The 12775-nt window shown below is 42.7% G+C and overlaps 1 protein-coding gene across 1 annotated transcript; it reads left to right on the top strand.

Moving 5' to 3' along the window:
• Window positions 1-104: 104 nt before the first annotated feature.
• LOC132888939 (polyadenylate-binding protein 1-like) lies at window positions 105-3715 on the top strand. The gene is made up of 12 exons (XM_060925029.1): window positions 105-288; window positions 495-688; window positions 825-940; window positions 1194-1330; window positions 1438-1568; window positions 1697-1804; window positions 2043-2136; window positions 2431-2621; window positions 2787-2874; window positions 3158-3291; window positions 3467-3517; window positions 3644-3715. Exons 1-12 carry the CDS (start codon window positions 105-107, stop codon window positions 3713-3715), a joined length of 1500 nt encoding a protein of 499 aa, XP_060781012.1.
• The last annotated feature ends 9060 nt before the right edge of the window (window positions 3716-12775 follow it).

Here is a 12775-nt window from a genome sequence, read left to right as displayed (position 1 = left end):
GTTGATAGGCGTACTAAACATTCAGTTAGCAGTTCAGTTGGTGTTATTGCTTTTCTCCAACACTGAGAGTTTGATTTATGATTTTTTTTTTCTCTTTAGCTGAAATGAACCCAGACTCCATGATGGCCGCACTGTATGTGGGTGATCTGCACCCTGACATCACGGAGGTGATGCTGCTGGAGATGTTGAGCCCTGCAGGACCCATTCGCTCCATCCGTCTCTGCAGGGACAGGGACACCGGCTCCTCACTCGGCTATGCTTATGTCAACTTTCACCATCAAGCTGATGGTAATACAGTACAAACCATACAGAAGACAGGAGAACGCAGTTCCCTACACTGTTTCTGCATTTTAAATTGCAGTTTAGCTGGCTTAAGGGTGCATGTGTAATTGATGGATTAGTTTACTGCTTTGTTACATGGATAAAGTCAAATTCTGTGCCTCCTATAAAAGGCACAAAACTCAATGAGCTGTAATTTATTTTCTTTCCCTCAGCTGAGCGAGCGATGAAAATGTTTAATTTTGAGCTCCTGATGGGGCGGCCGATACGGATCATGTGGTCTCAGAGGGATCCATCCATGAGGAAAACCGGCATTGGAAACCTTGTCATCAAAAACCTGGACAAGTCAATTGACAGCGGGTCCCTTTATGACCTTTTCTCCGTCTTTGGAAAGGTCCTGTCGTGCAAGGTTCGGGCTTTGAACTGTTCGGATATGAATAGCATCTGTGTAGCAGGATTAGCATGTTTTTAATACATTTTAAAGTCCTGTGTTCGCTCAGGTTGACCTCAGTTCTGTGTGATGATATAAAATGTCTCTCCTGAAGGTGGTAGAAGATGAGAACGGGTCCAAAGGGTATGCCTATGTCCACTTCGAGTCTATGGAGGCAGCAGAGTTAGCAAAGAAGAAACTGAACAGAAAACTGCTGAACGACCGTAAAGTGTAAGCTGCATGTAAATTAGTACATTTTTACCAGCCTGGGGTCAAATGTCAGGACTCTTTTACTTTTCTTCTTTTGTGCCTTAAGTAATTCCATTTGACATTTATTGAAATCCTTCTACTGTTAATAAAGGTTGTTTGCTCTTCTGAAGGTATTTCATTGAACATGAAGTTGTCATGTTGCTGGCGTAGGCAGAACGTCTGACAGCAGTGTTTAGATAAAGACTCTAAGAGCAGCGTCTCTGTTGTGTTACAGTTTCATTGAGCACTTTAAGGTCCGTGAGCAGCGTGAGGCTGAGGTGGGCTCCTGCTCTCACCCATTCAACATTTACACCAAAAACCTGGGAGACGACGTGGACGACAATCAGCTGAACACCATCTTCAGCAAGTTTGGTGAGGATCCCTAACAGAGAGTGTGAGGAGTTCAACACATTCACATGAACATAATGTGTTCTGCACTTGATCAGGAAATAAACATGATGAACGTATTCTAGAGTTAGGACTAAGCCTTAAAATTGTCGGTGTGTGTGTTGCAGGTCCTGTGGTGAATGCCCGCGTCATGACAGATGAGAGCGGGAAATCCAAAAGTTTCGGCTTTGTCAGTTTCCACAGGCACGAGGATGCACAGAGGGTGAGTGTACACTGCAGCCAAGTGCAGTCGTGTATAACCTTGTGGAAAGTTTCCTTACAGCAGGAAAACCTCTGGGTAATGGTGTGTGTGTGTATACAGTATATATAGCGATGTGTGTGTGTGTGCAGGCTCTGGCAGAGATGAATGGACAGATGCTGAACGGCAGGCAGGTGATTGTGGGTCGAGCGCAGACGAAAGCAGAGAGACAGGCTGAACTCAAACAGAAGTTTGAACAGGTAAACACACACACACACACACGGTGAGCAAGCAGCTTCAAACTGCACAGAACACCTGCCGACCTGTGCTGCATCCCTGATACATCGAGAACACCATTCCATGAAAACACGATCCCAAGTTACCACAAGAGGCGACGGCTTGCTGATTAACGTCACTAACTGACACCTTTTATTCTGATCAGAGAGAAATAAGATGGAATAAAATGTGTTAATGGCTGCATGTGGGTGTGTGTTCTAGGAAAGGAACCTGGCTGCCATGTATACAATCAGACAGATACTCAAGCCCCACCCATATCTGTACTGGACCGGTGCACAGACCATCGAACAGCAATGTGAGTGACAGCTGTAACACACTCCTTCTCTCACACACTGTATTCCATCGGGTGTAAATCGGGCGTATGGCCCCGACTCATAACTCTATGGTGTTATACTATTTCGAATGGTCAGAAACGGTTTATGACGCAGCCACAGATGGGGCTTTTGTGTAGCAGGTGAACTCTCTCACCAGCAAGCTAGCAGTTTTTGCTGAATAGTTTTCACCACAAATGTACTTGTACAGCAGGATACAGTTCAGCACGCAGCCTGGAACTATGTATTGATTTGGTGCTCTTTTTTTCTGTAAACAGATGTCCAGAATGCTCCAGTGGCAGACTCCGTGCCAGCTGGAGGCAACTATCCAGCTGTAGACACTGTCCCTGCTGTGGAGAAAAGCCCAGCTGGAGAAAGTGCTCCAGCTGTTGAGTATGTTCTTGTTCAAGAAAATGCTCCAGCTGTTGAGCACGTTCCAACTGGAGAAAGTGCTCCAGCTGTTGAGGATGTTCTTGGTGAAGAAATGTTCCAGCTGTAGTTCCAGCTGCAAATAAGGTTCAATAACATTAACAATATTCTGCATGCTTAATATTACAGTACATTGTATCAGTGAAGAATGGTGCTCATCTCATTGTGTAATAATAATAATAATAATAATTTCCTGTGTTCCCAGGATGTACCCACATACTCACCAGCTGGGAAACGGTTGACTCTGTACATGTTGGAGTCATCTCCAGTAGACGAACAGGTCCGGATGGCATGTGAGTTTCACACTCATACACACACATCCATCTGGCTCATTTACACTCCTGCTCTACAGCTCAGAGTTTTATTCCACTTTTTTGACCTCCCCGTTACGGCTGGGGAAGTGTTTCCTTGTGGAGGCTGAAAACTTCTACAAGCACCTGCCTTCAACTCCTCTTGTTTTGTTACTCAGTAATAGTGGATAGAAAGAGCCTGGTGCTGGAGCCCCGCCCATGTTACATGATTGGATGGCTGGGACCATTCACTCCATTTCTGTTCTGTCTCTTTCTCTCTCTGCAGATGACTACATGTTAGCTCTGGCTGAGCAAATCCACCCACACCTGGTGAAAAAGATCACCTGGATGCTTCTGGAGGGCAAAAACAACTACGAAATTATGAACATGATCGGAGATCTCAAGCTCCTGCATGCCAGAGTGAGTGCACACACAATCTACCAGCTGTACCAGTTTACACACTCACGCAATTTACATGTACCAAGTGTTTTATATCAGAGTCTTAAAAATATTTGACATTGAAATGATGAATTATCTTTGGCTATGTGGAAACAAAACCTCACTCACCGATCCCTCATTCCTCATGTGTGTGTAGGTGCATGAAATGGACGCTATCCTGAAGGCGACGGAAGCTGGTTACAAGCCGGTAAGGATCTTTAATAAAAACTGGACATGTGCTGATATTCAGTTCTGAGATACACAACAATATTTTGGAGAGTTTACACAGGGATAAAAAAGTTCAAATCTCATTTTTTCTGCCCTTTTCTTCCAGGAAGCCCTGAAGATGCTCTACAACAAGAGCAAGAACGGCAAGAAGAAAAAGAATAAGAGAAATTATTATTAAACACTGCACAACATTGCAAACCTGACAAAGTCGTCTGTGTCTTGATTGGCATTTTAATTAGATTTTAAAAAGAAACTTATAAACGGTAAATTTATAAACTCGAGAGTGTTAAAATCTGAAGTATTAACTGAAGAATAGTAATAGAGAGTCATTGATGTTGGTTTCTGAGAATGAAAGAGGGACATTTAAATGTCCCTAAGGAATATTTTCCTGAAAACCAACAACAAATTAACATCACGGAGTGAAAATTTCATTCTGTTTAGGAGATTAAGTTGTAAATGTCTGAGTTTGATGAAGAACGAAGGTCTAGCTGTTCCAGAGGTTTTGACATTAACTGTTCTACTTCAGACAGACACAATTTCACTGACATTGTTTGACTCATTTGCTGCCCGTGATTCAAATAATATCTTGACAAATCTGAGAATAACTTCTCCAGCAGACCATGGGTATCCGAGTTATCACAGAAATCTGAAATGTTATAAAATATTGGATCACATTTAACCTTAAATCTTCGCATGACTGAGTTTGCTGGATAAATTAAATGAACAATTTTCAGTAAAATATTTCATTACTGTTTAGCTGGTGGAGGTTTTTTTTTTCTTTTGGATATCCAAAAGAAAAAAAAAAAAAAAACCTCCACCAGCTAAACAGTAATGAAATATTTTACTGAAAATTGTTCATTTAATTATATATATATATATATATATATATATATATATATATATACAGTAGGGGTGGCATGGTGGTGTAGTGGTTAGCGCTGTCGCCTCACAGCAAGAAGGTCCGGGTTCGAGCCCCGTGGCCGGCAAGGGCCTTTCTGTGTGGAGTTTGCATGTTCTCCCCGTGTCCGCGTGGGTTTCCTCCGGGTGCTCCGGTTTCCCCCACAGTCCAAAGACATGCAGGTTAGGTTAACTGGTGACTCTAAATTGACCGTAGGTGTGAATGTGAGTGTGAATGGTTGTCTGTGTCTATGTGTCAGCCCTGTGATGACCTGGCGACTTGTCCAGGGTGTACCCCGCCTCTCGCCCATAGTCAGCTGGGATAGGCTCCAGCTTGCTTGCGACCCTGTAGAAGGATAAAGCGGCTAGAGATAATGAGATGAGATATATACAGTACCAGTCAAAAGTTTGGAAACACCTTCAAATTCGATGTATTTTCTTTATTTTAAATAACTAAAAGACACTTTGTGTCTGAAAGTAATGACTGACTGTTATTTCTCTTTACTTAGTTGAGTGGTTCTTGACATAATATGGATTACTACAGTTGTCGAACAGGGCTATTTACTGTATTTTTATTATTTACGCTTTACTGGTTGATGGTGTCAAATGCATTAAGAAGACAAGAAATTCCATTTTTGACAAGACACACCTGTTAATTGAGAAGCATTCCAGGTGACTACCTCATGAAACTGGTTCAGATAATGCCAATAGTGTGCAAAGCTGTTATCAAGGTAAATAGTGACAACTTTGAAGAATCTAAAAGATGAAATGATTTTTAACACTTTTTTTGTTTACCATATAATTCCATATGTTCCATATGTTATTTCACAGTTTTGATGAGTTCAGTATTGTTCTACAATGTAGGAAAAAAATAAATAAAAATATCGAATTTGAAAAGTTTGGTGTTTCCAAGCTTTTGACTGGTATTGTGTGTGTAATATATATATATATATATATATATATATATATATATATATATATATATATATAAATTCGTTCCATGGAGAGATGTTAGCTAGCATGTGGCATCCCTGTTAAAAAATACATAAATAAATAATTTTTTAAAAAACCCTGTAAAATTACTTTTTACACTGTAGCTGCCTCACTGTCCAACACGTTGAAATTTGGACTTTCACCTGATGATGGTTGCAGACTGTATTAACACAGTTAGCAAAAGTTCCTCAGACAACACCTGCTACTTAACATATTGAATGATATTTAGTTGTGACGACAAAAAAAAATGAGAAGGTTCATAGTTCTTTTGTCAATTTCTGAAAAATCTTTAACTAAAGTGCATTTGCTACCAAGTATTAAAAACGACAGTTTATGAAAGTTGACCTTATGATTGTTTTAGATTGTTCAGTTACTTTTGGTCCATGAAGGCTCAAAGTCTGCATTATTTATTCACTTATTTCATTTCAAATCCAATATACTCTCATAAACATACAGTATTTATGACTATATGTAGGCCTTTGGATATTTTGATAAGGTCTAATCTGGGCCCCATTTACAGCAGATTTGCAAGAGACAGTGTTGGGGATGCGGCACGGTGGTGTAGTGGTTAGCGCTGTCGCCTCACAGCAAGAAGGTCCGGGTTCGAGCCCCGTGGCCGACGAGGGCCTTTCTGTGCGGAGTTTGCATGTTCTCCCCGTGTCCGCGTGGGTTTCCTCCGGGTGCTCCGGTTTCCCCCACAGTCCAAAGACATGCAGGTTAGGTTAACTGGCGACTCTAAATTGACCGTAGGTGTGAATGTGAGTGTGAATGGTTGTCTGTGTCTATGTGTCAGCCCTGTGATGACCTGGCGACTTGTCCAGGGTGAACCCCGCCTTTCGCCCGTAGTCAGTTGGGATAGGCTCCAGCTTGCCTGCGACCCTGTAGAACAGGATAAAGCAGCTCGAGATAATGAGATGAAATGAGTGTTGGGGACTTATTTCTGTACATTTTTCCAGTAAGAAGTACATGACCAGAAAAGATCTGAATCTTTTATTGTGGAAACGGTCATTATGATATGAAGAAATCTCTGAAGAGAGAAGCAGAAGAAGATGATCCTAATGATGCTGTTTTTGATTAGAATGACAGTGATGAAGAAGAAGAAGAGCATGTCTACTTGGGTTCATGCCTAGATCAGTCTGTTTTCTTCTTCTGAAGGAAATCTGGGAATCCCAGGAGTGCGGCTCATGGCCTACATTGGTAGATCGGGTCTTAATGTCATAATCACAATCATCAGCTATATGCACACATGCAGAACTATCACTGAATACAGCAGACTCTTACCTGGGCCACACTTAAAGAAATAATCTGGCCTATTTTGGGACTAATTCATGTGGCATATCATCCTTTTTCCTTTTATAGTTATATGTTGGGGAATGTTCCCATTTTCTTTCTCTTGAAGTTAATAAGAAAAATAACGTAGCTTGTCATGTCGCAAGAAAACTATCTACCTGATTATAATAAAGCACTGACACTGGAGACTCCTTCCAACGATGTTCAATAAACAAAAAAACATTTTTATGTGGAATCTGTTTGTGTGGCTGTGCAAGTCCCTGTGATCGAGTTGCTACTATAGAAATAATACCATACTAGAAGAAGTGCATTAGTATAAATCTGTGATTTGCTGTCAGAGCTGTTATAGAATATTAACCAACAGCACTATGGTATAGACAGTGAGGAACAGGTGTAACCATCCTCTGCCATGTTTGGTTTGATCTGAAGCATCCACTGTATCAAAAATAGACAGCACATCATCTGTAAAAAATGAACTGTGTATTGGCTCATTGCAGTACACTTTTTAGCCACACTCATCCCCATGAATTTCAATGACAAAACAGCCTATTTTCCTTTGAAACTTACTTTCCATCTCCAGTGTCTAGTTCAAACAGTTTGTTTTCACTCTGCTGATATCTCACTATGCACTGCTGACTGCGGTCTAAACCAGATGCTCCTCCTGAAGCCACTGTTAACCTGTCAGCAAATGTCCAGTTCATGTCCAAGTGATAACCGCCCTTATTAGACGCATTCATATTAATGAAGTATCTCCAGCTGAAAATCTTAAGCCTCACTCACAACCTGCCATACGTGCTGCTACGGGCGGTCTACGGTAAAAAATTTGGCAAAACCGTGCTCAAGACTTGCGCAACACTTGCGTGTGTTCAACGCTGTAGCAGGTCGCAGACTGCCCGTGGAGACTTTTGGTCCTGCACATGCAAATTCTATGGGTCTTGTAACAAATCAAGAACACATACACTACATACGGGACCCATACTCCTTTTGTACGCCTGAACCAAGTCAGCAGTGCAGCTAGTGGGGGCTTGTTGCGATGACAGTAAGATGCATGAGTGACACATGGTCATTGTACGAGTGACGTGCCTCAGAAGTACTCCACAAGTATTCCACACTTGCTATTTGTGCAGCCCGCAAGACAGAAGTACATAATAATAATAATACATTTTATTTATAAGCGCCTTTCAAGGTACCCAAGGACACTGAACAGTAAAAACAAACAATAAAAGCAAAACAATAAAATGACAACAATAATAAAATAACAGAAGTACATCTCACTTTCTACCTCTATGTGTGGCGTGCACACAGCGCACGCGACCTACATGCAGCACACGCGACCCGCACGTGACACAAGGGGCAAGACTCTGGGTATATATATTGGGGAGGAACCAAGCTTGTAGTGTGTAGCATTGTAGAAGGGAAGAAGACCACCTCATTTGCTATTTTTGAGTATATGTTAATTTATCATGCAAACATCAAATAATAAAACATGAGTATAAGAGAATAACGCATTTTATTACATTGTAAAAAATCCCAACTAAATAGGCCAACAGTTTGAGCACTGAAACACACTCTGACTCTGAGCTGCTGTCCTGCTCCTGCTCCTGCTGAGTGGTGGGACGGGGTGTCGGGATGTCCTTGTCCTTATCACTGAGCATGGCACAATGGCCTGACAGCGATGATGGGATTGCAATGTCCTCACTTCTGGGCGTCGTTAGCTGAAACATACATGAAAATCAGCATATATAATATTAATTACATAAGCATATAGATACTGAAATGAATGTTTAAAGCATGTGTATTTACCTGTGAAAATCCCTCTGGTGGGGTGCTGTGCCTTCTGCCGGCTTGAAGGCAAACTTCTCCCTGTCCGTGCAGGGCTCGCCAGTGCTGCTACCATCATCATCAAACTCTTCCTCCTCCTCCTCCTCTGCTGTTTCAGGCTGGGTTACTTCACTTTTGCTCGCTTCTTCTTGGGTCCCATTTTCTAAACTTTAAACTGGAAATTTTAAAATTTTTCCCACAAAATATCCAATGTTCTTCAGTCAAAAGACAGATGCAGAATGCTGCAGACACACTGGTTTTATACCCACTCCTGGCTTGTGTCACACGCAAGTCATGAGTGATTGTAACGTTCTAATCACATGCGTCACATATGCTTCACAAGTGCAGCCTGAACTCGTAGTGCAGGAAACCGGTAAAATGCAAGTCACACACACTCCACACTCACTGAACACTCACTGATCACATGCGTCAGATATATGCTTTCCACGGGCTAACGGTGCAATTTTTCCCATCCCTTGAGGAAGTCAGGCGTGCAACCTGTACTTGACAAGTTTCTTGCCCATACTCCTCCCCCAAACTTTCCCCCGGGTTCACCATGACCCTGTGGTACGGCTGCGAGCTACCAAACCCTGATATCCGTGCGTGTCTAAAACACTTACGGCGGGTTGTGAGTGAGGCTTTAAACTCTCTGGATAGATATAATTTTGCTTTCCACCATGAACACATTCTGCACAGCGCTGGAAGGGGACAGGTCTACCAAAGGGTTGGAGTGTACCTCACTTTCCCTCTCATCTCTACTGCACAAACTTGAGAAGGAGAAAGTCTCTACTGTGCAGATGCTGGTTACAAATTTTACAACATGGCAGAGGAATTTTGACTTCATTTCTATCGAATGGGAGTGAATGGAGTCCATGTTTTGTTTTGTTTTGTTTTTTTCCAGTCGATGAACTGAAGTCATGTTTGTTCATGAGGAATTTGTGCAGGATCACAGGTTCTGAGAGTTTGATTCTTTGAAACGTTGTGACATTGATTGTTATTTAATAGTCACTCAAGTTTAAGTTATCCATCCATCTTCTACCGCTTATCCAGATCCAGGTCGCGGGGGTAGCAGCCTAAGCAGAGCAGCCCAGACTTCCCTCTCCCCAGCCACCTCCACCAGCTCTTCCGGGGGAATACCGAGGCGTTCCCAGGCCAGCCGAGAGATGTAATCTCTCCAGCGTGTCCTGGGTCTGCCCCGGGGTCTCCTCCCAGTGGGGTATGCCCAGAAAACCTCCCTTGGGAGGCGTCCAGGGGGCATCCTAACAAGGTGTCCAAACCACCTCAACTGACTCCTTTCAATGTGGAGGAGCAGCAGTTCTACTCCGAGTCTCTCCCGAATGACCAAGCTTCTCACCCTGTCTCTAAGGGAGAGCCCAGCCACCCTGCAGAGAAAACTCATTTCTACCGCTTGTATCCGCGATCTCATTTTTTCGGTCACTACCCATAGATCGTGACCATAGGTGAGAGTGGGAATGTAGATGGACCAGCAAATTGAGAGCTTTGCCTTTTGGCTCAGCTCTCTCTTTACCACAACAGACCAGTTTAGCGTCCTCATCACTGCTGACGCTGCCCCGATCCTTCTGTCCAACTCCCACTCCCCCTTACCCTCACTCGTGAACAAAACCCCAAGATACTTAAACTCCTCCACTTTAGGTAGCAACTCCCCCCTGACCTGGAGTAGGCACTCCACCTGTTTCTGGCTGAGAGCCAGGGCCATGGACTCGGAGGTGCTAATTCTCATCCCAACCGCTTCGCACTCGGCTGCAAACCATCCCAGCGCATGCTGTAAGTCACAGATTGATGAAGCCAACAGGACCACATCATCTGCAAAAAGCAGAGACATGATCCTGATGCCACCAAACCAGACACCCTCTGCCCCTTGGCTGTGCCTAGAAATTCTGTCCATAAAAGTTATGAACAGAACCGGTGACAAAGGACAAAGGGAAAGCCTAGGCTGGGGTGCTGGAGAGGAGAGTCCGGTCGATAGTTGAACCTCAGATTCTGGAGGAACAGTACGGTTTTTGTCCTGGTTGTGGAACACTGGACCAGCTTTTTACCCTTGCAAGGGTACTGGAGGGTGCATGGGAGTTTGCCCAATCGGGTTACATGTGCTTTGTGGACCTAGAGAAGGCTTACGACCGTGTCCCTCGTGGTGCCCTGTGGGGGATGCTTCAGGAGTATGGGGTTCAGGGCCCACTACTGCAGGCCATTCGGTCCCTGTATGCAGGAGTTTGGTTCGCACTGCTGGCAGTAAGTCGGATTCGTTCCCGGTGCATGTTGGACTCCACCAAGTTTAAGTTACAGTGGTGCTTGAAAGTTTGTGAACCCTTTAGAATTTTCTATATTTCTGCATAAATATGACCTAAAACATCATCAGATTTTCACACAAGTCCTAAAAGTAGATAAAGAGAACCCAGTTTAACAAATGAGACAAAAATATTATACTTGGTCATTTATTTATTGAGGAAAATGATCCAATATTACATATCTGTGAGTGGCAAAAGTATGTGAACCTTTGCTTTCAGTATCTGGTGTGACCCCCTTGTGCAGCAATAACTGCAACTAAACGTTTGTGGTAACTGTTGATTAGTCCTGCACACTGGCTTGGAGGAATTTTAGCCCATTCCTCTGTACAGAACAGCTTCAACTCTGGGATGTTGGTGGGTTTCCTCACATGAACTGCTCGCTTCAGGTCCTTCCACAACATTTCCATTGGATTAAGGTCAGGACTTTGACTTGGCCATTCCAAAACATTAACTTTATTCTTCTTTAACCATTCTTTGGTAGAACAACTTGTGTGCTTAGGGTCGTTGTCTTGCTGCATGACCCACCTTCTCTTGAGATTCAGTTCATGGACAGATGTCCTGACATTTTCCTTTAGAATTCACTGGTATAATTCAGAATTCATTGTTCCATTAATGATGGCAAGCCGTCCTGGCCCAGATGCAGCAAAACAGGCCCAAACCATGATACTACCACCACCATGTTTCACAGATGGGATAAGGTTCTTATGCTGGAATACAGTGTTTTCCTTTCTCCAAACATAACCCTTCTCATTTAAACCAAAAAGTTCTATTTTGGTCTCATCTGTCCACAAAACATTTTTCCAATCGCCTTCTGGCTTGTCCACGTGATCTTTAGCAAACTGCAGATGAGCAGCAATGTTCTTTTTGGAGAGCAGTGGCTTTCTCCTTGCAACCCTGCCATGCACACCATTGTTGTTCAGTGTTCTCCTGATGGTGGACTCATAAACATTAACATTAGCCAATGTGAGAGAGGCCTTCAGTTGCTTAGAAGTTACCCTGGGGTCCTTTGTGACCTTGCCAACTATTCCACGCCTTGCTCTTGGAGTGATCTTTGTTGGTTGACCACTCCTGGGGAGGGTAATGATGGTCTTGAATTTCCTCCATTTGTACACAATCTGTCTGACTGTGGATTGGTGGAGTCCAAACTCTTTAGAGATGGTTTTGTAACCTTTTCCAGCCTGATGAGCTCCAACAACGCTTTTTCTGAGGTCCTCAGAAATCTCCTTTGTTCACGCCATGATACACTTCCACAAACGTGTTGTGAAGATCAGACTTTGCTAGATCCCTGTTCTTTAAATAAAACAGGGTGCCCACTCACACCTGATTGTCATCCCATTGATTGAAAACACCTGACTCTAATTTCACCTTCAAATTAACTGCTAATCCTAGAGGTTCACATACTTTTGCCACTCACATATATGTAATATTGGATCATTTTCCTCAATAAATAAATGACCAAGTATAATATTTTTGTCTCATTTGTTTAACTGGGTTCTCTTTATCTACTTTTAGGACTTGTTTGAAAATCTGATGATGTTTTAGGTCATATTTATGCAGAAATATAGAAAATTCTAAAGGGTTCACAAACTTTCAAGCACCACTGTATATGACTGAAAATAATCAAGTTTTTCACTTTTGTGAAACTGTTGTGTAGCTTTGTGTGTGTGGTTGGACTTGCAGGTATGCACAACTTGGGGGGCCCAAACGAATTAAAACCCTTTGGATAAATATTTACATTTTCAGTCCAGCAATCAGAATATTTTTATGGAAATTGTGCACTGCCTCCATGTTCAAGACGACACTGAAAAAGCTGCTATGGTTTGCTTTGGTGTGTGTTGATCAGATTTGGCTTGTGTTTATTGGTTTTGACAATCAGAGGGTTACAGACTTATGTACGTGTACACGAATGGGCTTTGGATATTCACTAGTTA

Source organism: Neoarius graeffei, chromosome 7 (genome assembly GCF_027579695.1).
Source record: "Neoarius graeffei isolate fNeoGra1 chromosome 7, fNeoGra1.pri, whole genome shotgun sequence".
Lineage (NCBI taxonomy): Eukaryota > Metazoa > Chordata > Actinopteri > Siluriformes > Ariidae > Neoarius > Neoarius graeffei.
Note: the sequence above shows the minus strand (reverse complement) of the source record. Positions and strands in the feature narration are given on the sequence as shown.